This window comes from Athene cunicularia (genome assembly GCF_003259725.1).
Source record: "Athene cunicularia isolate RWA chromosome 15 unlocalized genomic scaffold, athCun1 chr15_part1, whole genome shotgun sequence".
NCBI classification, from domain to species: domain Eukaryota; kingdom Metazoa; phylum Chordata; class Aves; order Strigiformes; family Strigidae; genus Athene; species Athene cunicularia.
In genome coordinates, this window is record NW_020799121.1 from 12,459,191 (window position 1) to 12,486,439 (window position 27,249).

Below are 27,249 nucleotides of genomic sequence, written 5' to 3' on the forward strand. Positions count from 1 at the left end.
GGCGCACCCGGGTGGGTACGGCCGGGGCAGGCTCACGGGCTCTGCGTGGATGCTGCCTTAGCGCCGCTGAGGGTTTGGGTGTGTTGTTGTTGTGGGGTTTGTTTGGTTTGTTGGTTTTTTTTTTTTCCCTTCCCTCCTGGAAGTTTCCTTCCTCCTTCCCTTTCTCCACCCCTTCTCCAGTCACTGCGTTTCCTTCCCCTTGTGTCTCCCCGGTTAGGACTGCTGCTCCATTCCCTCTCCCGACGAGAGCATAGCGTTGCTTCCTGCTAGGCCGGGAAAGGTCACTGACAATAATACACTTTTCTCTCCAGAGATGTGAATGATTTAGCAGTCTAGTTTTCCTGGCACACTCATCGGGTAGGCAAGTCCTAGGAGAGAGATGGAGGGCCAAGTGATTTCAGGGCAGTGTTAGAGCTGAAGAGTGGGGACGAGCACTCTCCCAGATTCCTGCTCCATCCTCTGATGGTAAGATGTTGTCCCTTGGCTTGATCCGGGGTGGTCACAGTGTTCCCTGACCCCACTCCCATGAAAGCCTGAGGTAGAGATCATTTCCTATATCCTGTTAACCCTCATGTGGCAAGACAGCATGAGCTGCGCCACTTACTGCACTGAAAGTGGGAGATCTACTCTAAACCGTCCAGATAACTGATTTAAAGAAATGGGTCTTCTAGTAAGTGACTGTGCTAAATCATCACTGCTGCCTCATGCCATTCCTGCTTGCACACACAGATTCAGACTAAAGAGGAGACAGGGATTTTCTGGAAGAGAGACCTCAAACTTCAAGAGTTGGCTTTGATTTAAATAAATTCATGTTTTAAAAATAATCAGCTAGGGGACTTTCACTTAGCATATGGAAAATCCAGGATAATTCCTGCAACATCTCGGAAGGGAAGTCTCAGGGCGGTCTCCCTGGAAAGGATGGTAGAAGATCTTTAATGTATAAAGCCTAGAAAGCCTCCACAGTATGAAGTAAGAAGGTCTAGAGAATAGATAGTTTGGTACGTGTACCAAACCTGTGCCTTTGCCCTTCTAACGGACCTAACTTGGAGGCAAGTGGGTGGTCTGTTGTGGTGGTCCCAGACTCTGTCTGGGCTCTCTGCTAGAATCGAATCAGCTCTTCCTCACTCCTCGCTGCCAGAGGTTTTGTGAGGCCATGTCACCCCTGGGAAGAACTGCTCCAGGTCAGATCTCCCCACTGATTTCACAGAGACCCCTGGATTGCCAGTCAACAGTAATTCTTTATCTCAGATATTTACAAAATGCTGCGTGGTGAAGTGGATCCTGAACTGGGCCCAGTAGCAGCACGCACTGTCGTTGTACAAGTTGATGTTCTGTGTAGATGCTTCTGAAGTTGGTGTATGTGCTTAAAAGTTTCCTAAGCACGTCAACTGCATAACACTGCGCTTGCCAGATGTCAGCTGATCTCCCTGCCAATTAACCATCTCTACTCTGCCAGCTTCTCTGATAGTCATGAAATGGCTCAGGGAGTGTTCAGACAATTCAGATGAAACTTTGGTGGAAATATATTTAAACAGGGAAAATACAATACATGATAAATACTTTTTTTTTTTTTTTTTTAAATCACATCGAGTCCCAGTGTACCGAGTCCCTATAGAACAGTAGTGTCTCATCCGTCTATTTTTCCAGTGTGAAAGACTGAGAAATACTTGTGATCCAAAAACCTCCAGAAAACAATCCAGACAAGCTTCTAGTGGTCCTTGCAAGCATCAGTTTATGGGCTTTTAGCACTTGCCTGTAAACCTGGCTTAGCACTGCCCGGGGTTTCTGAGCTGGCTGGCCCATAGATCTGTCTTTTCTGCCTGGCACATCTACTAATGAGGGTTCAGAAGTTAATTTCTGCTCCAATTCATTGGGCTCTTCAACAGCAATAAATAAGGAAGCTTGCCTGGGCAAACCTTACTATAATTGTGTGTTTACAGTGCAGCCACACATAGACAATATAAATTTAGATAGCTTGGGGGTTTGTGTGATTTCTATTTTGTTTTTATCAGTTTGCTTATAACTGATGCATGTGCTGGTTTATTATCTGAAATGGGTCACCATGTTATTTTAGCTACAGTTATAATAGGCAGCATCACTGTAAATAGTCCAGGTATTGGGCAATATAAATTTCATTACAGATTTACTTTTCTCTCAGTTTCAAGTAAGGTGATGAATGAAACTTCTTAATAAGTCTGCATAACTTACACCACCTATATTTCTAATCCCTTTGTTATATAGTGTTTTCTGCAAAACTTTTAGCAAGCGTTATAAAATGACAGCAATGCAGTTAATAAATGCTGGAATAAAATGGCATTTGGACCCAAAAGTCTATAGGAACATGATTTCCCATTATCAGAGCATACATTCAAAGCAGAAAGCTATCCTTAATCTCTCAGCAGAGCTTATTTTAGCCTAGAGCTGTGCTTGGCAGGGTTGTTGTCTGAATGCGTTTTGTTGTTAGGTAGGAAAGGGGCATGCTGGATGAATGTGAAAGTCAGCTGGTGACTCAGCCTGGCTCCAGTGATTTGCGCGCAGCTTTTTGCAGCTTTTTTGTTGGAAGCACATACGTGAAAATGGAGCAGAGAATGCCCCCCACTGCACAAGTATGATTTATGGCAAAGGCTTTTGGCACAAGTAAAGCTCAAAATACAACTGTTTTTCCTTGAGGACTTTCTACTTTTTGTCCTGATTTGACCTTTACGGGGATTGGTGACAGCTGCTCTTGACACACAGTGTCCTGACAAATGGGAGTTGTTTTGACTAGTCTCACTGTCCCTAACAGATGCCACTCAAGACATTCCATATAGAACAATTTACATAAGAAACACAGTTTTGTTTTGTGTTCACCGCGTGGACTAGGAGCTCTGGGTTTTGCTGCACAGTATCACGCACTCATTATTTTGCACTTGTGTTTCATAACAGAAATTTAGACTAGAGATGCTACTCTTTCAAAATGAGCATACCTAACACTGACTCCCCTGGCCCATGCTGTGTGATGTTTCTGGGGCATTTATAACAGCCTTTGCAGCTGCTTCCTGGGATGCAGGAGGTAATTCTTGCTCATGTTTGGTTATCTTGTATAACACAACAGAATCCTCAATGTGGTCCTCGCAGCAATATGGGGTGTAAAGAGCCATCCTTTGGGTAACTTGCACGTCAAAAATGTTTGCATCAGGAATTGTCTCCACGTATATTTACATTCAGCATATAGCAAAAGGAGACTTTGATAGTTGGTTTCTTGATGCTGGCATTAGAAAAGTAGATATCTTCAAAGAAATTCAAAATAGTCTCATTTAATTGTTTTCTATAAGAATCATAGTAGGATTGTTAGTAGTTTGATCTGTAAATAGTCCAGTCAAATACTCTTAACATGTTTAAAATTATAAATGTGTTGTCCCGGTCTACCCTTTAGGAATTAGAACTGGTGGAGGATGTCTGGAGAGGGGAAGCACAGGACCTTCTTACCCAAATTGCACAGCTGCAGGAGGAGAATAAACAACTGATGACAAACTTGTCTCACAAAGACATTAATTTCACAGAAGAGGAATTTCACAAGCATGAAGGCAAGTTTGATAATTCAAATTCAGTAATTGCTTTTGTTATAAAAAGCAATACTTTATCAAAGTACTTTGACTGGATATTCTGGGGGGTTTTCCTATAGATTAATGCAAGTCTGGGGATTGGTGTTTTCTTACCTGACTAAAAAAAAAAATAAATCTCTGAACACTTGGTAATACTGAGGACATAAGAGGTGGGTGTAGGAGGTAAAGAAAAGCCTGAACAGCTTTTTGTTTGGCTGAGAAGCACCTCTGAAAGTAAGTCTAGCTTCCTTTTTTTTTTTATTTATCACTTTTTTTTCCTCCTTAGTTTGCATCTTTCAAAAAAAAATTCTTAAGCCCTGCTTATGTTTTCTAATGCAAACAGAATAATCTATTCAACAATGTTTATATCACACCGTTATGCACAAAAAATAAGTGCAACTGTTAATCTGTTTGGGATAACTGTTTGCAAAGCAGCAAATCAAGATTTCTTTGTCTGAATTATATCAGTCCCCACCATACGGAGATATCATGATATTCTCCTAGAATTGGAGAGACTGATTTTACTTGGTTTACCTGCCTTTAGGGTTCCCTTGCTTGTTTGGGATTAAAAGAGTAAGTGAAGAGATTTATAATCCAGGGAGTGGATGAATCCTAAAGAGTTGCAACAACCTATTTGTGGGCAAATTTCCTGAGGCAGAATGAAGTTCAAGACATAAGATTCCAACTTGCAAGCACAGGTAGATTTCACTGAAACAGTTAGACTGAAACAGTTGCCGCCCTCAGCTCTCGCCCACAGCTCAGCAAATTGCTCTTTCCTAAGGGCAGGGGCAGATGAACAAATGTCTGTTTGCTCCATAAATGTCTTATGTGCGCATCATTTGAGGCTGCTGGCTACTGAGTCCATTTCAGGATACTTTGTTGGGGTTTAAGCTGTGCAGCTTTGGGGATGAGGCAGCCTTGAGCTGAGAGATGGGGCTGGCAGCTGAGAATGGCAACAGCATCACTCCAGCAGCAAAACCTGCCTGTGATGGTGAGTCAGTCTGGAAGTGGGTGGCTTTCTGAACTATTTGTACATGGACAGGACTCTGGTCAACTGATTCAAGCCACAACTCTGCTTTCATTGTAGGTTCTGATTATCAGTAAAGTCGTGGCTCCCTCCAAAGGCTAGCTAGCATCCCATGTGTAGTGTGCAAAGGCACCGGCCAGTCTGAAAACCAGAGCACACAGCTGAGCCACTGCAGCTCTCCAGTAAAGCGTTAGGAACAGAGGGATATCTTTTTCCAGACACTGGAGGCTGGGATTAAACGGAGACTTGCTGTAGGTGGATCAAAGTGTCAACACTGCTGAAGTTGCACTTCCTTCCTCCCAGAGGCTGAGTACTGCTCACTTGCCCTGGGGAGGATTCTAATGAGAGGTTCAACAAATTTTACTTTTGAAGATTTCAAGATCACCACTTTTTTTTTTTTTTTTTTTAAATAAAACACATGCAATGCTTTCAATTTAGGAGTCAATTAATGGCAAAGAAGTAGCTCGACATCAGCCTTACAAACTCCATGCAAAATTTCAGAATGGCAGTGATGAGTCATGGACCATGAAGACTGTGACATAAAGAACCAGCTTCCCCTTTGTTTTCTTTTCTTTTTTTTTATCTAGCTCACTACAGCTCATGTGCTTGCATTTAAATATAGCCATACTCTCCACATTCAGCTAGCCAGGCAAATGCCAGGCATGCTTTTCATGTTATTTTTACTGCGTCTACCCAAGTATAATAACACAAACAAAACCCCTAAACCCATTCCAGAGATCAGATTCTGGGATCACTGATATTCTTTGGTCAAAATCATCTGTTTAAGTCAAATCATGTTAATTTATAGCAACCCCATCTTATTATTGGGACCTATTATATCAAACCTAACTGTTTTTCTTTTAGGAAATTTTGTCATTAATGAATGGGGATAGATTTGTCTCAAATGACTTGTTTGGGTAGTGTCAGAAAGCAGTCATGCTGCTTTTTTTCAGTCTCCATCATTTGACCTCATACATGTGGAGTCTAGAGAGGCAGGTTTTTAAGATAAATACTTTGTTAGCTGGATTAACTTTGACTAGACTCCAGTCTTCGTATCTCAGGACAATTTAGAATTGTGATCATGTCTCCCCTTAGCGGCTAGCCCCTGGGATTAACAGCTTGCTGCTTACTCACCAGACAGTTAAAGGAGTTATTTTTAGCACAGACAACGGAGGCCAGTGATTTGGGTGTGCAAGACTTTGAGATTCAGTCCTTGCCAATTAATAGTCACATCGGAGTTCATGGAGCCTCACTTTAGCATAAAGAAGGTGTTGATGAGGGGGGCAGATGCAATCCTATCTAAACAGGAGTGTTCTGCACAGAGGGCACCTGCTGAGAGTCTGAGCAGAGCAGGCTTCATGTGAAAGGACATGTGGCAGAATACAAAATATGCAAGAGGGGTTAGAGATGAGTCTGCAGTGTCCATTAAGGCTACTCCTCCCAGGCTCAACCTGAGCACTACTTGCTGGTGCTGACTGATTAGCATATCCGAGTAAAATGCCACAAGCAGACTTGACCCAACGCATGTCAAACAGGACAAGCAGGCTGCTCTTCCACCACAGCACAGCCAGGGACCTGCTGTCTCAGACTGGCTGTGGTAGTACAGGCAAGCAGCAGGGTGTCAACAGTTGGGTGAACCTCTTGTGCGAGGCTGCTGAGGAACCTACAACTCCCTTTCAAAAGTAGAGGCAAACCTCTATTCTTCTAAGTATTGAGGTAGTGCTATAGTGCCACAGGCCCTGACTGCTGCTTTGGCCCGTTGTGATAGATGTATAAACACAACAGTAAACAGGTCCCTAAACAAGCATAAAGGATATTCTCTCCTTTTTTATTATGTTTTTTTTCTTTTTTTTTTTTTCCAACTGCTTTCCTTTCTCTTGCTCGAACAATGCTACGATCACAGCAATCCACAGGAAGTTGCTCATAGGATGTGCCTAGGGAAGCCAGCTGGGTGTGCCATTTAAGATCTTGCAGTTATTAGAGTTTCAATGATTCAGAGATAATTATTTTACATTTAGGGCACTTAGTGATTTCCCTCTCCTCTTCCCCAGTGCCTGAGGGAATAGAAGATGTGACTTTCACAAACACTTCCCACCTTTCCTTTCCTCTCCTCTTGAAATAAAAATGATAATGTAGTGAACTGTGCACACAATTGAAGGCTTTTAGGTTCACCAAATGTTAGGGAGAAAAATGAACACAGTGGGAGGAAAAGCAGTCAGCACTGAAATGGTACTTTCTTCTTTAAATAGCTCCTGCTATGTAGAGATCTCAAAGCATCTCACAAGTACTAATGAATATAGCTACACTCACTATTCCTAGCTCCTACTGGGGTGAAACCACCAGTCTAAAGTTTCACTGCAGTCCTTCTGTACTTCAAGGCAGAGTTTTGGGTTTGGTGTTTTTTTGTTTTTAAATACAGCTGATGTTTTAGGCCCCAGCCCTGAGACTGGCTGCAGGAACCTGTAGTGAGATTTGTGCATACAGTAGTGTACCAGACCTGTGTTGTGGTAGGAGTGTGGATCTTTTAGAAGAGTGAAGTCACAGTATGTGTCAGTGTCTGCTCATCCTCCCTGGTGGGTATGACCTGTTATCACAATGAAGAATTAAAATTACCCTGTAAAGAACTAGAACCTAGAGCAGAGAGATGATAAGGACCAGGGTCCAGAAATAGAGCAGGCAGACTTACCACAGAATTAAAAAAGATGAGAATGTAATACTAGAATGTGAACACCATGTCACTCTCGGCTCTTTTCTGGGGTTTGACAGGAACATGTCCTCTGAAACAGATTCCTGGCCAGCCATGGTCACTAGTCCTTTTCCCAGCAGAGCAGTTCCCGTTTTCTGCTGTACCATAGCTCTGGGCCTTTAGCAATGAGGGGTGGGGGCTGCTGTTCCCCCTGTGTGCTTTTTATGTACACTTTTTTTTATGCCTGCATGGGAACCCACAGCTGCTGCAGGAGTGCACATCCACCAAAGAGTTACTCTCTTTCTCTCAGGTTTGTCTTGCTCGACTGTATTACCCACCAGTTCAAACTGTAGACTGTCTGTTAGCTGGAGTTCCTGAAGGCATGCAGCCTACATTCTTTTACAGGAGCAACTCTGGATTTCTCTGATGAGGGAAGAACAACCAGAAAGTCTGAGCTGATGTTAGAAAGTAGAGACAGCTGGCTGGATACATTTGATGTGTATGCAGCGTATTTCTGATGTGGGAACTGCTTCAATATATTAAAAAAGTGGCTTTCCAGCCACCCCAGAGGGGTGAGTGAATTATCACTACTCGCAGTTCATAAATGGAGGTAGCTGAGGACCCCTGTAACTAAGTACTTTGCCAAAGGTAATAGAACAGGGCACCTGGATTTGAGCTCCTGTTCGGACTGGACTTGGGCCAGAGCAGCCACACACTGCCCTAGTCACAGGCTTTCATCTTCAAGCCATCCTATGGGATGTCGTGCAGGGTGATTTTATGTGATAGTTTAGGCCCATCAAACTGCGTGTGTCTGTGCAGTTATCAGGGCGTTAGTGTGGTAGATTTATCATTGCGCCGAGTTAAATCATCTGGGCTGTGTTTGCTCTGAAGAGCCCTTCGCTGTATTGCCAGTTCCTGATTTTCTCCATAATGGCAAATGCTTCCTGTTTTGTGATTGATAACACTTCCTAATGATTCGCTGGTTGGATTTCAGGTTAATGTAATCCTTTATTTTCAAACAGGATCAATGATGGATTCTTGGCGATGCTCCAAACATCCTTCACAAGTGAAATGCCATGTAATATTTTTCCCTGAAGTACAGTTATTCTAAATATGAATTATCACACAGTAGGATGGGGAAAGGGTTGCAAAACATGAGGAGAAAATAATTCTGACTAAATTTCTGTTCTAGATTCAGGGTGGGGGTACCCTCTGAAGGTCCTGCGTCATCTCCCTTTTACCCAACACAAAAACGGGTTTCAGCATCAAACCATTCTAGTCCAGTGCACCTCATTTGGTTTGGACCTAGATGCAATCCACAATAGTGACATGTTGTTTAGATCTTGCTGAGGATCCAAACCATCTTTTTCACAATTTTCGCAGGGTCTTGACCAGCTGATGCTACAGATTATCACACAGATAACCAAGCTCCCTGGGGCATAGTGTGAACACTGATGTAAAACTACTGAGGCAGCAAGATGTACCAGTGACACTCTGCTGTTATAAATGTTTCTGAGGACTATCAGTTCCTTTTTTAAGGCGTTTCTGTGCGGTGGCTTTATGGAGTGGATGGTGTTATCTATATTCTCTGTTACCCTTGAAGTAACCTTTAAAGCATCTTCCAACAGCTTCCCTGTAATTGTACCAGCGGGCAACTTCCAGAATCTTTACCTAAATATTTCTCACTGTTATTGTTCTCAGTCTCAGTAGCTCCTGATTGTCCTTAGTTTGTTTTCTGTGTTCTGTTTTTTAACCAGGAATGTCAGAGAGAGAGCGGCAAGTCATGAAGAAGCTGAAGGAAGTGGTAGATAAACAGAGGGATGAAATCAGAGCAAAGGATCGGGAACTTGGACTTAAAAATGAGGATGTAGAGGCTGTAAGTGGCTCTTAGTCTTCCTACTTCTCTTCTTTCTCACCCATACTTCCATAGCCTGGTTTCAGGTTTTATGTTAATGTAGAATTTGTAAGCAATGCCAGATTATTAGTCCAGTAACTGAAGAGTCTGGTGTAACTGTAGAGTGTCCGGAATGATTAGGCAGTTTTCAGTGCAGACACACACCCTGGGCTGTGTTCAGAAGGACCAGGCACACTTGGAACATGACTGGAAACCAGTGTAACAAGGGAGGAAGAGGGGGGGAAGGACAGGTTGGTTGGTTTGTTTCCTTAAAGACCCAATACCTCTCCCCTTTCATGGGAACAGGATAAGGGACGTTCTCTGGCTTCTTGAATTTCTCTCTGCTTTGGCAGTGCAAACTTCCTCAGCACCCCCATGCCTCACCCAACCCAGAGATCCCTGCCATAGGTGAGCAGGCTACTGTATATTTTATGTATACACTGCAGAGTTTGGCAGCAGGGATTCCACACACGTGCTCCCATACCGGGGATGCAACAAGGATTAGCTCTCTGCACAGGAGGGGGCTGAGCCCAGCCCAGGTCACTCACTTTTGCCAGCAGTGAACAGAAGGTCCCTCAGAGAATCGGTGGCTCTGGGCACAAGAGATCCGGGTTTAGTCTTTGATGAATCACAGACTCCACTGTGACTCGGAATCACATGATGTCTCGGTCCTTTCTGTGTCAGGAGGCATGACCTCCTTACGCATATTTTGCCTTCCATCCTCATGCTGCCTCATCTCCCTAGGCCATGGGACTTTTTGGGTGCTAGTGAGAGCCAGACCTAGATGATCTCTGCTCAGCCCAAGTGCCTCTGGCAGGTCCTGTGGCCTCTCAAATTGCTGCTGTCCATACAATGCCCAGCAGGTCACATCCTGCCTTATGGGAGAGTTGAAGAGCTCAAAGCAAAGTACTTATAAATTGAATACTAAGGGTTCCTCTGTTTTGCTTTCTCTCTTCTACTCTGTGTTAAGATTTGATTCACAACTCCCTAAGCCACCCTATGCTTGAACTTTTGTTTTTTTGAAACGTAGTATCAGAAGCGATGGATTTGCTTTCAGCTGTGCTAGGGGAAAAAAACGCCTCTTTACTCTAGGAACCAATTAAATTTTGGTGACTGTAGTAGATAATTAAACTTTGCAACTGTAGTAGGTAATTAGATCTTAAAAAAACTAATCTGGGGGGTGAGGAGAAAGGGGGAGAATTTTCCAGATTCAATTCAACAGGAACCTACTACTTTTTCTATAACGTAATGTTTGGGACTTGGCCATCGTGGCTGGCGGTTGAATGGATGCTGACCTACTGCATCAATGTCTTGCAGCTTCAACAACAACAGAACAGGTTAATGAAAATTAACCATGACTTGCGGCACCGGATCACCGTTGTTGAGGCTCAGGGGAAGGCGTTGATTGAGCAGAAGGTGGAGTTAGAAGCCTATCTGCAAACCAAGGAGCAGGAGATGGGCAGCCTGCGAGCAGAGCTGGGGAAACTGAGGGAAAAACTGCAGGGTGAGGACAGCCAAAATGGGGAGGAAGTAAAGGTAAGAGGCACTTTAAATCACTTTTTAAACAGCCTTTTAAAAAGCTTTGGACTTCATACCAAGTACCTCTTCTTTGGATAAATGTGATACATGTCAGAGGCGATGGGGGGACTTGAGGACAGCATCTTGTGTTCAGGTGTGACACAGAGAGCAATGCCATTCACTGCACTGTGACAGGAAAGGCCCTGCTGGGGTGGCTGATGACCCAGTGGCACAGATCCCTCCTTTAGGAAGGGCAACCAGCCTCACAGAAGGCAGAGTGGTAGCACAAGTTAGCACTGGGCTGTCTGCATTGGGAGAACAGCTCTGCCCTTAGACTTGGCTACCCATCGTACATCCTAGGGAGTGTAACCTGAGGTCATGCACTGCGCTGCAGAATTTGCCAGATACCAGAACAAATCACTGCTTCAATAGAGCGTGTTCTATTACAAACATCATGATGCAATCCAGAATCTCTGGATTATCAGCTGCTAGTTTATATTGAAGGTACATGGTGCTTTGGTAGTGCTGTTTTAGTATGTTTGGCTTCATTTTGTTTGTACACATCAAACCCTTCCCCCAGAGGAAAACAAACATCCCTTAAACTGTCTGCGTTTTCCAAAACTGACAGGTAGCTTAAGCCTTGCTGAATATGCAAATGTGCAAGCCCTGATGGGTCCCAAATGTGCCATACACCATGACAGTGGTGGCATGTGAACCATCGTAGAAAATAAATTGTGTCAGAAGGGGTCCCAGAGGCAATGCAGAACTCAGCACACTTGGTCCTCACAGTGCTTGTGGCACTTCTGATCTGTCAGGACTAAGCTGGTCTTCTGCTACCAAATCAACATATGAATATTTGAAGGCACCTTTTAGAGGAACCATCTTTGGCCTTATTTCTGCTTTCGCTTCCTATTAGCCAGTGTTACAGCTTGCATACTCAAGTACTTGCAGGAACAGGCAAAGTGACAGTCTGCAAATTGACTTGGTGCTGAGATCACAGCAGTAGGAATGCAAACTTCAGGGGAGCTTCCTGAGAAAAAGGTGCAGCTCTGATCTGTAGCATCCCTTGGTCCTCTTTATTGTTCCTATTTGTGTATTTGACACTACTTCTGTCTTACTAAAGCCAATGTGCTGTATTACCCTTCCCTAATGCTGCTCTTAGAGTACAAAATAGGATAAGGGGTATCATGACATGAAAGAACTTCAAGAAGCACCATCACGTAGAGCTGTGTGGCTGGGTGTGTTGGTAAGAGCTCCAGCACCGAGCAGCATTGTAAATGCCTGCCTGACAGGCTGCAGCAGAGAGTGAAACATCCAATTCACTTGTAGTAGGCAGGAATACACATCAAGAAGCAGAGGCAAAGGCTGATGGGGTACCCTGGTCCCCCCTGGAACGTGACAGCCAGCGTTGTGCTAACGTGTCACTGTGGAATTGGGCAAGCGCTGTATTAATAATGAAAAGGCTGATTTCATTGCTGTTAATTCAGCCAGGACACCCAGCTTTGTAAATGGGGCTGTGGAGCCTAGGCCTAGAGCCAGCAGGACTGAAAGTGTCTTCAGTCTCCGGAGAGAAAGGATGCATTCTTTACCTCTCCCTAACTCATCAGTTCCATGGTAATGGTGCCTCTTCTAATTAGAGCCGTTCCCCGCTCTCTTTGCCAGGATGATGGTTAGACAGGAATTGCAGTGGCAAGCAGAAAGCTAGAATAGCTGCATGCTCTGGAATGGACATTGCCTGTTGGCTTCGGTCAAGTACATTTGCATTGGCTACAGGCTGCTCAGTCTTTGCTGATTAGAGCAAAACCTAGCAAAACCAGCCTATTTGGGCAAAGGTGTGGGGCAAATATACAACCAAAAGAAGACGCATCAGCCTAGACCCTAATCTAGAGGGGTGAAAAAGAGGAAAAGCATTTGGGTAATTTCCTTTGAACCTCTTGTTAGGTTGCATCAATCTTTATTTATTGTAGTCTGTGTAAAGAAATGCATTTGGATGAGTGGGGTGAATCAAAATGGACAATGAGCATTGTCCTGCAAAGGCGAAGGAGCAGAACAAGGACTGCAATCCCTGCTGGAGAAATTGATACTGCCCCAACCTGAGCTCAGCCAAGTTTAACCTGAAATCATATATCAATAGATAGTAGAACTGTTTCACAAACACATCAGCTTAAAGGAGTGTAGGATCAGGCTTACAGAAAATAGGCTCTGTTTAAAAAATTTCAGCACTTAGCTCCTCAAATTTCCAGCTGATATCCCAGTGAGGTGTCACTGCAGCACAAGCTCTGAGACTGATCTCTGCATCCTACTAGGAGGGCAGGTGGCTGACCTGGCTGCTGGCATCTCTGATTCCACTGTGCTGGTTTCTAGTCAGTCCTCGCAGAAAGCATCACATTTCAAATGTACTTTGCTGGAACAGAGTGCCCTGCGTTTATTTGTATTGTTAGAAATCCTGCAGATTTCTAAAGGCTTGTAGCTGCTTTTCAGCATCTTGACTCCGACTCCCCTTCCCAGGAGCCTGGGATTTCTCATTAACTGGTCCTCAGCTCTGTGCAGCCACTGAGTGGAACAACAGTAGAGGACCTGAACCATGGTCTTCTGTGTGCTGTGTTTATACAGACCACATTTTCACAAGCAGTTAGGGCCAGATAGTTCTGTGCAAGTGCCAGAGTTTACCTGGGTGACAGGAACCAGCCCCACAGGCCTGGGAATCCAACCATGTGCCTACAGTGCAAGTTCTGGCTTATTGGGAGCCACAGAATCTGGGTGGTGGGAGACAAAATTCCACCAAGCTTCCAGTGAACTCTTCTCAGAGGAAAAGAAGACACAAGGGTACACGTGTATAAATGTGTCATCCAGCATTCATCTGCAGTTTTCTTCCACTTTGTAGGTAGATGCTGGTGCTAACACCAATCCTGCTTTTTTAATAAAGGCACAAAGGGGATATAAACTTAAATCTCTGCTTGATATGTTCACATCCAAAGGAGCCATCTCTTCGTGGGAGGAGCTGGAAGGAACTCTCATGATCTTTCCTACGCTGTTTTTCCAGTGTTTATATAAATGACTGATGTTTGATTTACCCCTTTTGTTAAAAGTATGAATTCCTTAAACTGGCTTGTTTATCTGAAATAGGACTATATATTTTCAGTGGACTTTCTGGCAGTCTGGATTCCACAGGAACTTCTCCACAAAAAAAAAAAACCAACACCCATCCCTCATAAGGTGGCTCATGTTGGACCTTGTGTTCAGGCCTGCTAGAAACAACTGGTGTTTTGTTTTCCCAAACATGTAATAATGTGAAAGATTGCTGTGAGCATGGGGTTTTGATTGCTGATCATAACACTTGGGTCTTCCCTTGAACACCAGGTGAAGAGAAGTAAAATAGAGCTCAGATCATCTTTCAGAAGCCTGTCACGGTCTCACCAGTCCTGTGTGTGTCACTGGTCAACCTGTGCACAGGAAGGAACAGAGTGATCAGATCACTGAGCAGTTCTTGCTGACAATCTTTAACATGAAAAACTAATGCTTTTTGTGTTTTTTTTCTCTTAAAATTGCTGTGTTTCTCTTAAAAGAGGATTTAATAGCGCTGAAGGGAAGAGGTTGGGAACTAGACTGATAAATAGACTGAACTAGACTCCTCAGACGTGCACTCACATGGTGAATTTAAAGCCCATGTTTCACTTCCTAGGTAGAACCCAACAATGATGACTGCCTCTCAGAGTCAGAAAAGATGGCAATGGACTTAAAAGATCCAAATCGTCCAAGATTCACCTTGCAGGAGCTCCGGGATGTCCTTCACGAGAGAAATGAGTTGAAATCTAAAGTGTTTTTACTTCAAGAGGAGCTTTTATATTACAAAAGGTAGGTTAGATCTCCTCTCCTGTTGCATCCTATACACAGAGGAGCCACAGGGCAGATCTAGAAACAATAGATGTGCTCTTAAATAGTATCCACAAGCTTCTTTTTTTGCAAAGGCTTAAAGTGGAGATTGCAAGCATATGGCTTTAGTTTGAATCTGGTTCCTCAAAACTGGGAAAAACTATGTCCTTCCCTAACTGTCAGGTTCCCCCTGAATCTTAGAAAGTTTACAAACGTTTAATAATTTTGAACTTCAAAAATGAGGATAAAAGTGGGTCTAAAATGAAAATTCTAGAACTTTTATTCAATGCATTCCTCTTCTCCCTCTCCGTGTCACAATGGGAAGAAAATTTTGAAAGAACGCTCAGTTCAAGGTTGAAAGAAACATCTCCCATTGATTTCAGTGAGCTCTGAACAGATCTTTTTGCATTCCTTCATCAACAGTACTACTTCAGATTGAATTTTAGAACTTAAAGTGCTTCCATGGCTGGGGAGAAGACCATTAATTACCTTTTCTTTCTTGCAAGTGAGGAAACAGAAGAAGAAACTAGATCACCTCAACCTACACCCATAATTCAGTCAAAACCCTCAACTCAGCCTGAATCTGGAATCAAACGACTGTAAGTAGTATATTTTCTAAAGATACTGGATATAGTCTGCAAATACTAAATGTTTTTTATGGGTAGGACAATTTTAAAGTTAAGGTAACCACATCCCTAATGTATATGGCAGAGAGACATTGAAGGCGCGCTTGACAAGTATCATGAAACAGCAGTTGGCTTTGGCCAAAACTTTTCCCTAAATCTGGGACAACTTTCAGTCTTGGATTATTTCCTGTGGTACCTTTTGCTCCCCACGTGCAGACAGCAGTAGGGACGCCAACAGTACTCCATGTGCTTGTGTTTATGGGCCAGACTCCTGTGCCCGAGAAGCCCACTCCAGTTCTAATGTTTCCCTCTTAAGTACATTATTCAGGCTAACCCAAAGAGCATGTGTTGCAGTGTTTTATTATAGCTGGTATGAGCTGATGAGCTCTTAAACACAGACACCTGATCTTCCAAGAGAATTTTCTTGTCTGGGCCACGTAGTCCTACTCCAAAGGGATGTGCTACTAATTGTGGTCTTATCCAGAGCCCTGCTCAGCCTGTCCTGTGTGCCCAAAACTAAAATCAGTGCCGGATCTCAGTGCGCAGGGATTGTAGGAACAATGCTCCTGTTCCAGTGCAAGTCCTAGTTCTTTAACACCCAGATCTTAAGGAAATGGAGCATCAGAAGCCACTGGCCCCCAGATCATGCTGGGAAGACCTATGAAGAGTGCTCTTCACCAGTAAAACCGGCTGCAGACTTGTTGCAGTTGGGTGTGGAGAGCAAGGTTTCCCCGTGACCTGGCTGTGCCCGTTTCCCTGCTGACCTGAGCCTTTAGACCCTGACTTGCACTATATGTACAGCACAAAAAACCTTTTGTTTGCTGAACGAATTTGCTGCTGGAGAGGACGCCAGCTTTCTTGGCTATAAAGAACCTCACCTTCTGGTGAAGTATTTAATGTTGCTCTCCGAAGAGGTGTGCATTTACTAGTATATCACTTAATAATAAAATCCAGTGTTAGCCAATCCACTTGTCTGTTGGAACTCCCTCCTCGTACATTTATTTATTCCAAATTAAGTCTTGTAACCTTACAGCAAGTCTTTGGGTTTTTGTAATACTGGAAGCTTTACTTTAACTGCATAAATGATTTTGGAACAGTCATTTGTTTCCACATAAAAAGCTCTTCCATCCAGTCCCCATGTCCATAACCTTTAGTCCTTGTTTAATAATAGCAGCAGCCCTGTGAGAGTAAATTTCATGGGAAGATCTAGACTAATCCAAAACACCATAAAGTCAGGAGGGTACTTTTGATTATTTTCAGCAGACTTCAGCTTCTGTCTGTGCTGCTTTGTTTGCTGAGAGAACACTTCCTCTCACATGACTAGAAAAATACACTTTGAGTTTGGACTTAAGTTTTCATTCCACAACTGTGATGATGATGATAACAGCAATTTGTCTCGCAAGATCTCCACTGTAAAGCTTCTCTTTTCTTTTAGGTTTATTTTAGTACTTTTTAAGGCTTACCCTGTTGTGGGGGGTGGCTGGTTTCAGCTTACGCAGTTGGTGTTGATTGCAGCTTCCATGGTTGATTTATGAAGCAGAGGCAGCATAAAAATGTAAATAGATGTTGTAAGACAGAGCACATGGTGACAAGGTATTAGCTTTGCCTCCTGCATACGTGTGTAAGCAACGCAGGGAGCCATGGCAGGAGGCACCTCAAGTGTTTTCACCAGTTATCTCAGTGCTTTCTTCCTCTGGGTTAATTTATGAGTGAAAACCTGTTGAGCATCAGACCATTCGATCAATGCAACTTTTCAGACACCCATCTAATCTTTCTGTTTCTCAGATTCTGTGTTAAATTCAAACAACTAAACCCGCACAACAATAAAATATAAAATCATGTTGTTTTGGCCCTTTCAGAAAAGGCAAGAATCCTCTTCTGCCGGATGGTGGAAGCAGGTATTGAACCTGCTGTTAAGATGAAATTACTTTCTTTAGCTGTCATGCTCTGTCCGAGGGTTTCTTTTCATTTAGCCATCATGTTAAATAAGGGAAGATAAAACTGTTTACTTAAGTAACCTGAAGGATGGTAATAGTTTTCAGATTTGTTTTAGTCTTGCAGCCTGTCTGGATAAGATTTGTCTAGTGTGAGTTTTTCTTTCCCCCCTCCTCTGTGTGTGTGTTGTCAACAGTGTACTTGTAGATGGGCTTTCAAAAGAGGAAATTTCACTGCTGGGAAAAAGAAAGAATCCAAGTGTAGCATCTGTTGTGTCCTGTTTTAACACCCCTCCTGCCCCACCTGCAGTCCCTGCCCGTGTGAGCTGTCTCCAGAGCTCCCTTCTCCCTCTCGCAGGCTGGACGCTGTCAGCACCTCACTCTGTGCCCCCCCTGAGTAACTCACTCACACGTAAACCCTCCATACCGCAGGGTGATGCTGATACCTGCCTGCAGAGCACCTTTACAAATGAAAGGAGGGTTGCTTTTCGCTCTGTTTCAGACTCTTCCTCCTGATTAAACAAAAAGCTGAAGTACAAAAATAGGAGACACCGTTGCTGAACTCTCAAGAGTTTTATGCTTGTCTCTGTAATGTGCCCTTTTTCCCTTGATCACACCATGTCTCGGGCAGTGAGACATATCTATAGGTACCCTGTGCTATATAAGATGTGCTCAGGTGTTTCTGTGCTGTATCCCCATAAAGAAAGGAAAAGAGAAGTTACAGAAATCAACATTTTTTTCACTCCCAGGGTTCACACATTTGGGGCAAACTCTTGAGTTCTGATCCCAGACTGCCAATTTCCACATTTGTCTCTACCACATCACATGTCAGAGTTTTGATGAAATAATGTAACCAGGAGGCTTTATTGAGGAGAAGGACAAGGATTAAAAATGCTCCCTCTGTTTTGAGCAGAAAATGCCCTTTTGTTTTCTCCTTAAGGATACGTGCTGCTTTGTCACTGATGTAATGCCTGAAACAGCCATAAGATTTCTTCCTATTCTTGCAGTCTACAAAAGCTGATGTGTCTGTCTCATTTCTGCAGCTCACGGACTGTGCCACAATGCATAAAAATAGAAGTCCTAGCTACTGTTTGCTTGTTTGTTTTCATTTTTAAGCTAAGAATAGCAATTAGAGTGACTGTGTTGGGGAGAGCTGCATTTGGTCACAAGTGAAATGTGTCTCGTGATTTCAACTTAATCTTTAATTGACATCAGTCCACAGTTCAAAAAAATATTTGGCACGAGGGAGAACCTCTGAGGAGAATCCTTAGAAAAACAGAGGGTGTTCCAGGTACGGATGAAGGTGTGTTGTCAGGTTTGTGTGGGGCTGGCTGGGCACAGAGCACCTAGCCAGCGTGCTCTCTCAACCTCTTGCATGAATTGCAGAACGCGTAGTGAAAGTGCCGAATTCTTACAGCTAGAAGGTGTTTCTGCTAGAGTAGTTGCAAGGTTTCAAATAAATATTGAGCTGCCTGCAGTTGGCATTTTTCTGCATGTGAAGCAATGCAGGTTCTTTTGGAACAGATACAAAGGCCTTTTAACCAAGTAGCTTGCATAGGAGGTTATTTCAAGATTTCACCTGCAATACTGGTTTTTAATTAGAAACTATCAACTGTAACATTTGTAAAATCTTTAATTCTGGTCCTGTCTAACCCTGTTTTCTGTGCAAATATCCAGTGGTCACAGCAGAGTCCTGTTTTGTATTTAACATACACCTTCATCCTTCATTTCATTACGTATGTGCCTGTTTTGTCTCTTGGGAAGAAAACTGTGCACTCTGCTCTGCATTGCTAGAGGTGGTAATACCTTGATGAAATCCAACCCAGATTGCAGGCTGCCTCACAACAGAAAAGTGGTATCTTTTAGAAATTCCAAAGCATTTTCAACTGCTACAGTGACTGCTTTTTCTAAGTAAAGAGTTTTTCACTGAGGAGAGCTGTCTTGGGTGATGCAGATCCACCTCTCCCTGTAACGTGTCCTGTGTGGTAATTCAAAGTAACCCCGTGTATCATGTTTACCTCTTTTCTTTTTAATGGAATGCTTTTTCTTTCCCTTGCTCCAGTCTTACCTCTTCTGTGTCTGTACTTTCCTGACCAGGATCTTTACAGCCATAATGCCCATGGTAGCAGCTGGATTGATTCCAGACGATCCCACATTGCAGCCAATAAGAAGACTTGTGTCCCTTGTAGGAATTTTTTTTTTTAAAATGTTTGGTACCGTGGTTTCCTTTTGCATGACCCCATGTTAACATGCACTGCTGGTTGCATTCTCATCGGCTGCCTGTGGGATCACAGAAGAACAAAGTGCCAATCAGAATGACCAGTCAGTACACGACTCATCCTAGCCCTCCGTACTCATCCTCAAGTATTGACATTTTAGCACCTTTTGCCTTAATGTTACCATGCTAAACCAATCATTACTCCTTAGAAAATTGTTGCAATATGCAGTTTTAACCAGCATCTGTTAATTTTGCTTACTAAGCGTGCCTATTCACACCAAAGCTTTCTAAGAAACCCATGTCATTCTAATGACTAGTTACAAATCAGTTAGCTTTACAGAATGTAATGGCTGATAGCTACATTAATTTCCAGTGTTAATTATAGGCTGTTGCTTCATGTCTTTCTATCTATGCACTGTATATTTTGTCTCTAATTATGTGTTTTAGAACAGAGTATACACTCTCAATAATCAGTTCTGTCACCCTATTCTTGGCGGTCCCTGGAAGCCGTACTGATAATTGTTAATGTAAAGTCTCTTTGCATTAGAACTGCTGCTTTCGTGATCTTTATTAGTTACAGCAGCAACACAGTAGTTAAATTCCCTTCCTCTCCACACAGACATGCTTTTTCCAAACATGTTTCCCAGACATAATAATTGTTTCAAAGGGAATTAAAAAAGCTTAACCCTTCTGCTTCATGTAGAGATTTTTATGAACATATTCTTTTCTAACTTAATTTCACGGTGAAGTGTAAAATACTGAACTTTGACATTTGAAACTTACTGCATGAATACAGCAGTCCTTTGTGTGGGTTTCAAGCCTGACTATGCGGGACCAAACATGCTCAGCAGAAAGCCTCAGTGACTAAACACTTCTTTGATCAGCTGGAATTGGATCTGGCCCTGAAAAGACATAGCATATGTGTGTGAATTTATGAGCTCTCGTGATGAAGGTGGTAGAAAAGTAGGAGGCTAATTAAGCGCAAAAGACTTATTTCCACTATTAAGGCTGCGCATCCAAAGGCAGGAAATGCAAAAGTTCAGGTCCTGCTAGCAACGTTTCTTATCTGGCATTGCACTTGGGTAGCTTTTTATATCCCTTTCTAGTCAAGAAATAATTATTCTTTATTTTCTTGATAATCTTAGTAATTATTATCATGCTTACCTCCACGTATGATAGGATATTTTTTCAGGAAACCTGTCTTAAACCTCATGACACTCCAGTGCAGCCTCCTATGTGACTAGAGCCTCCAAAGGCAGAACTCCCTGGTCTGCACAAGGCGGAATCACTGTGCTGAGGACAGCAGGGCATGGACACAGGGTCAGGGTCATGCCCTGAGAAATATTCCATCACCTGTCGAGGCTGAGTTTATATTACTTTACTGTAGCAGCATTTAGCAATTTCCACCCTGGATCAGAACTGCATTATGCTTGGTACTGTGCCAGCAAAACAATATTTACCTCCTAAAGTGCACCATTAAAACCAAAAGGATATGCTGACAATTCAAACCTTTGGTAGCTGGAACTACAACTTTTGCATTTCTCAGCAGACCTAAACACTGTACTAACACCTCTTGTACTGAACTCATGACAAACATTGAATTTCCCTAATCAAGTAACTTCATCCTGTACAAATAAAATGATACTAAGGAGTTTTCCAACTGTATTTTTTTTTTTAGCTCTGTTGTCAGCTGGCAATTGTTGTATTAAATGGCTGTTGGTTCATGTACGTCATTACCTTAGAGCACCCAGGCTGTGTGTCAGGAAATGACGTGCACACTTGTGTGCGTTTGTTTAGAGCCTTCATCCTGCAAACTCCTGTGCACAAACGTGCATTTATTAATTTATTTCTGCAGGAATCAAGTCTATCTATCAAAGTCTGTACACTTGGAAAAAATGTGCAGGCTTATTTTTTTTTTTTACCTTGCGAATTTTCCTGCTGACACCCTTAAAAACATTCTCTATTTCTGCTTTATGGTAAATAAGATTTAATGCCAAAGATACCACTTTACTTATGCCAAGAAACTAACGTGTATTGTGTTGCTTCTTTTATCTCAGGGCTGGGGAAAGGTAAATACATTTCTAAACTGATACCTGCACCTTGCAGAGTCAACAGCATTTAGAGCTGATTCGAAGCTTCCACAGCCAAACCGCTTGAGATTGCAATGACTTCATCTCTAATAACATTTTGACATGCACTCCCATCAGGCTTCACTGCCTTGATTTTTGCAGATGCAAACAGATTTTTTTGCGCTATGTTTTGTTGTGCTGTGTATCGTGTCGGGTGTTTGAAGTGTTTTTGAGATGGTAAACAGTCTTCTTTCTTTTCCCTCCCCTCCCTTCCCGGAAGGTTTAGTTTCTTCTCTCGTGATAAGAAACGTATGCAGGCATCACAGAAAAACGTCCACTTCCAGGATACTTTTGGAGAATGGTCAAATTCAAATAAAGATGACTCCTACACCGAACAAGGACAAGAAGCCCTGCAGCACCTGTGACTAAAACCCTGAGGTGTTCGATTTACCCCATAGATCTCGACAGTCTAGTAACAAGAAGCTTCTGTAAACAAATCCGGCAGCTCATCACTTTTATTTGCCTTGCACACCTCCGTGGTTGTGTTTCAGATATACTCTTCAGAAGGGATCCCTCACTGTTTACTTGGTACCTGTTTGCTGAAAACAGAATCCAAGCCTTGTAGTAACAGTCGCTGATACCCTGGGACATCGAAGCTTCTAGATGACTTGTTTTGTGCTGAATAACAAGTCTATGGTCTTGTTCATGCATTAACTACAGTAACACAAGCTTCTTTAAACCAAAAAAAGGACCTGTGCCATTATTAGAAGTTTGTTTGCAGTGTACAATATCTAGTGGCAAAGACTCTTTTACCCTGTTTGTTAACACTATCGGTTGTTTGCTTTTTATTTCTGTAAGAATTTTTTTCAAGAGAGATACAACAGCTGGCCACGCTCCACGGCAGGTCTTAGCGCTGCTGTGTCCTGTCAAGTTTAGCTGGCATCTGCATTTTGCAGAGTAACCACCTGGAAATCCACCTGATAGAAATTGATAAACTGGAGTAGCCTTGAGAGGGATAGTGAGTGTACATTTCCCTTGCTGCTTATAGTGCCTAAAGCGTGAAGAAACCGATGTGTGAGGTGAGCGTGCCTTGTGTTTTGCCAGCCGTGCAGTATTAACGGAAGACAAATTGCTCGCAAGGAGGAATTGTAAGACTTGAATTTTTTCCTTCTTACCAGGGACATCCCCCTGGAGTAGCCAACAGCTGCTGTAAAGGAATTCGGTCTCTTTTCCACAGACAGGTTTCTAATTAAGTCACACTCCCACTTTTCTGTCTAGATAAGCCTGCCTAACCTCACATCCTCAACTAGCTCACATGAACTATTTTAACTGACTTAAGAGATGAACCCCAACTCGAAACATTTTCTCTGACTAAACACTACTTGGGCAGAGCGGATGAATTCTCCATGTGCAGGCTGCTTCCAGGGCTGTTGGTGAATGTTTGGGTAGCCCTGCAGTTACTTGCCAGCAAAAGCCCAGCACAGCTGAACTGCCAGAGGGTGGGATTTAGATCCGCTTTGCAATTCAGCTTGTGAGACCTCAGTTGTGCTCACAAACCCCACAACACTAAAGCCCCCGTGCAGCCCGGTGTGGGTGCACACCCTGCCCCTCTGTGAAGGCGCCTGGCCAGGCAGGAGCATCCGTGGCTCCGTGCCAGGGAGGTGCTGACACCTTTCTGTGTGCTGGGAGAGCCCGCGGGAGCACAGTGCTCCTGCTGAGGAGCATCTAGTTACAGCGAGGCCAAGGGCAACTGCTGCACGTGTAGCTTAGTGCTGTGAGCTGCTCATGGCACCTTACCCCCAGTAACTCCACCTGCTCGGTGCAGAGCCTCTTCTCAGGAGCAGCACTAAGAGCAGAGGATGCTCAGGCTGGAGTAAAACTCCACCTACTCCAGGTACTGAATGGCGGAGGAAGTCTTGAAGAGGGTTTAGTGCAGGCCAGTTGTTTAATACAGGGTAGTCCAAGACTCTGGATTCTTTAATGCGCGTGGGCAGCAAGTGGTTCTTAGCCTATCTATAATGAAGCTGCCAAAAAACTTATTTTTGCAGCGGTGGGCTGAAAGCTGCTCTGCTCCTGCCTGTGACTGCTGCATTTTGAACACGGACCTTCCGCACGTTCAAGGTAGAGAAAGTGTTTACTGTGCCTCCCTGGTGTCACTGCAGTTCGGGGCAGGGAGGAAATGTGGCCTTATATGAAAGACATCTGCGTTTGAAATAGCGGTGGTAGCGTCTGATGCTAGGATGAGGCAGATATGCTTTTGCCTGGTTACGTTTTGGTAACATATCTTAAGTTTTATGCTTACAGAAAGCTGCATCCATAAAGCAGGAGCACTTCCCCGCCTTGTGTGAAAGGCAGTTCTTCAATGGGGGGATTGTCTTAATTTAATGATACTTAAGTTGCTAAGATCTCGATTTCACTTGCATATTAGGAAAAATAAAAGTACACTACAGTTGTATCAGGCAGTTAAATTGCGAACGATGCCCGTCGAGTCTCTCCCTAGCCTGGTTTACAGTCGTTTGTCACATTTAGGAGAGATGCACTGATCAGAAACAATGCAAGAATGCAGCGGCTGCACGGCCTGAATAAGCACATCACTTCTGAAATCAGCTGAGAGCAATGAACTGGGATAATAGAAATACTGAACTGTTTTTTCCCAGCACCTAAGCTGCTGTATTACATAGGACATCTGGCCCAGTGCACGTAAAGCTCATCCCCTACACCAGTGCACTATTGTTGGGTTAAATCTGCAGCCAATTTCAAACAATGGCACTAAGCAGTACAACCTTCCCCCACTCATCTCTGTAGCCCATTACCTCAAAAATCTAATTAGTTACTCCTGACCTGCTGGCATTAACCACTTCGCTCCTCGTTCTCATGTTTGAAATGCTGAGTTTAGACACTCCAAGTGCCACAGAGTAGAAACAAGAGTATGTAAAGATTTGAAGATCTGTCTTGTATCGTTTCTCAGTATTCCAAGGAAAATCTCCTTTTAGAAAAGGGGCCGGGATGTTGTCAGGTAAGGGGTGTAACAATCCTGTCTGCAAAGTGCAGGATCACTCAAGTTTTTTGGGTTGGTTTTTTTTTTTTTTTCGGTTGGGCAGTAAATCATTTTAACAGTTTAATAAATATTTCTGAAAAACAAGTATTTCTGCAAGACTTGTGTCCGTTTTTTGGTGGAAAGTTAAAACCGTCTTTTCTTGGGGATGCAGCATACGGGTCTTTCCCCTGAAAAAGGCTCATGCAACTCTTCACTGAAATAAAGCCTCAAACTGGGCGAGGTTTAAGATAGGGCCATTCTAAGGCTGATGTAAAACAATAATTTAAAATACATTAGAAAATATTTAGGAATGGCTTATGATGATAAAGAACACGACAGAGCCTCTTCTAGAAAGCACTGTGAGCTCCTCAAGGGAAGATGTGTCTGTATATATGCATCCTGGCTCTGAAAAAGGAGATGATGCTTTGCCCTCTGTCCTCCCCAGTTCCGCCACCACCAGCAGCAAAGCCTGAGTTCCAGAACAGGATTTAAACCCTGTTCAGGCAGGATGTCACCCGCAGAGAGGAGGAGAGGACAGGGTGGGTGCAGCTGCAACCATTTAGCTGTGACACCGTCCTTCAGTCACCATCCGTGCGCTGATGGGGGACGTGAGGAGTTTCCCGACCTGCTTACTGCTCTGGAGTGCACATTCCTCCAATAAAAGGGAATTACATTCTCCCATGACCTAAAAAAAAGGCATTTCTTATTCCATGCTTCTCCTTCACCTCACAGAGCTAGTTAAGGACAGAGTTATTACCAAAGAGCTCCCCTGTCCCAGCCTCTTCAAGAAAATAGTCACTTCCCATTGGCATTTTTTGGGGCAAGTTTTTCAGAAGCTTAGTTTTTCGCTATTCCATTACTCTTTCTTCAACAAGTGACTGTTTCATAAAGAGCATCTGTCTCACTAAATGAGTGTGGACATCTGGCACATAAATAATTAAATACGGAGCGCTCTGATGAACCCTAATCCAGGCAGCCAGGTGGGTGTCACATGAGGTGTGCGCTCAGTGTCAGCGGGATGCCCGTACACATGGGGCATTTCTTAAAGCATTCACCAGTTCAAAATGATTAATACAAAAGTTTATTTTCTCTGAAGAACAATTCAACACGTATCTTAACTGCATCAGCAATCAATCTACAGAGAACTTGTAGCAGGGAGAGTCCCAGGCTCAGGACAGTAACACCACAGCTCGTTCTGGGAACGCTGCTCAGTCCCAGGCTGAAGGCAACATCTGCAACGGGAACGTTGTGGATGTGAGAGGAGATACCATACCCCAACGGCAAGGCACTGTCACCTATCGATGCTTATCATCATCTCTTTGCTTCTTAGTATCTCTTTCCCTGCTCCGGTCTCTCTCCCTGTCCTTCCTGTCTCTGTCCTTCCTCTCCCTCCCTCTGCTCCTCTCCTCTTTGGAGTCCCTCTCTCTCTCACTCTCACCCCATGTCCACGACCGTTCCCTTTCTGGCCATCGCTTGTCCCTGCTCCTTTCATGCTCTCGGTCTCTTGTTCTCCAGTCCCTTGTTCCCTCACGAGACCAGTTTCTTTTCTCTCCTGATCCTTCTCCATAGAAATCATTTTTCATGTTTGGCAAATTGATGGGCTTTCGGAAAGGTCTGTCCCGTCCTCCGAATCGTAGCTGCCCAGATTCTTTTTTGCCTCCAAAACCACCTCCAAGCCTCCGCGGAATCCAGCCTTTGAGAGTTCTTTCCAGTTCAAAGTCTACAAAGATCTCATGCTGATCGATTACCAGCCTGTTGGCGTCTCTGTGGGCCTTCAAGAGAGCACGCTCCTCTTTGTACTCAATAAACGCGTAACCCTTGGAAAAACCCGTGACCAGGTCTCGAACCAGACGGATCTTTCTGATGTCTCCGTACCGGGAAAAGACCTCCTTTAACTTCTCTTCTGTTGTCTGAAGATTGAGCCTTGCTACAAACAGGGTGAGGTGGGGGTCTCCTGTAACTCCCTTGTTGGGGACATAGCGTGCCAACATGGCCCTCCATATGGCGCGGTCGTGGGGCTCTTCGTCTGTGCCATCGATGCTCCCGGCTTTGAGGGGGTCGTACTCCTTCGCTATGGGGGCCCAGTCGTTCATTGTCTAGTGGGGAAAAAAAAAAATGCATCGCACGGACTCACAGGTATTTTAGGAAGAAGAGCGGGAAGTGCGAGAAGCACTTTCAACACCTGATGTACACTATTTTTAATTCAAAAATCCCCCAAAATGTGACAAATTTAAATAAACCGGAAACGGTGCTGTTGTCGGAGTTGGAGGAGTTCACTTCCTGGGGCAGAGCCATGTCATCACAGCACAGTTTGGGTTGGAAACGACCTGAAGCGATCCAGTCCCACCCCCCTGCCCTGGGCAGGGCCACCTTCCACTAGCCCAGGTTGCCCAAAGCCCCGTCCAACCTGGCCTGAACCCTGCCAGGGAGGGGGCAGCCACAGCTTCTCTGGGCAACCTGTGCCAGGGCCTCACCCCCCTCACAGGGAAGAATTTCTTCCTTACACCTCATCTAAATCGGCCCTCTGTCAGTTTTAAACCCTTACCCCTCCTCCTGTCCCTCCCCCCGTTCCCGCAGCCCCTTTCAGCCCTGGGGGCCGCTCTAAGGTCTCCCCGGAGCTTCTCCTCTCCAGCTGAACCCCCCAGCTCCCAGCCTGTCCTCACAGGGGGGGCTCCAGCCCCCCCCGCATTTTCGCGGCCTCCTCTGGCCCCGCTCGGGCAGGTCCGTGTCCCGATGTTGGGGCCCCCAGGCGGACGCAGCCCTGCGGGGGGGGTCACCAGGGC

General features: G+C 44.0%; 2 protein-coding genes across 2 annotated transcripts; one reads left to right on the plus strand and one right to left on the minus strand.

Annotated features, from left to right (window-relative positions):
* The first annotated feature begins 3,417 nt into the window (after positions 1-3,417).
* Positions 3,418-24,568, plus strand: RILPL1 (Rab interacting lysosomal protein like 1). The gene is made up of 7 exons (XM_026859465.1): positions 3,418-3,566; positions 9,055-9,173; positions 10,509-10,727; positions 14,392-14,564; positions 15,089-15,181; positions 19,240-19,327; positions 21,710-24,568. The coding sequence occupies exons 1-7, from the start codon at positions 3,506-3,508 to the stop codon at positions 21,713-21,715; spliced, it is 759 nt and encodes a 252-aa protein (XP_026715266.1). The 5' UTR covers positions 3,418-3,505; the 3' UTR covers positions 21,716-24,568.
* Positions 24,569-25,534: 966 nt separating this feature from the next.
* Positions 25,535-27,237, minus strand: SNRNP35 (small nuclear ribonucleoprotein U11/U12 subunit 35). The gene is made up of 2 exons (XM_026859464.1): positions 27,130-27,237; positions 25,535-26,562 (listed from the first exon to the last, which is right to left on the minus strand). The coding sequence occupies exon 2, from the start codon at positions 26,557-26,559 to the stop codon at positions 25,762-25,764; it is 798 nt and encodes a 265-aa protein (XP_026715265.1). The 5' UTR covers positions 26,560-26,562; positions 27,130-27,237; the 3' UTR covers positions 25,535-25,761.
* Positions 27,238-27,249: the final 12 nt, after the last annotated feature.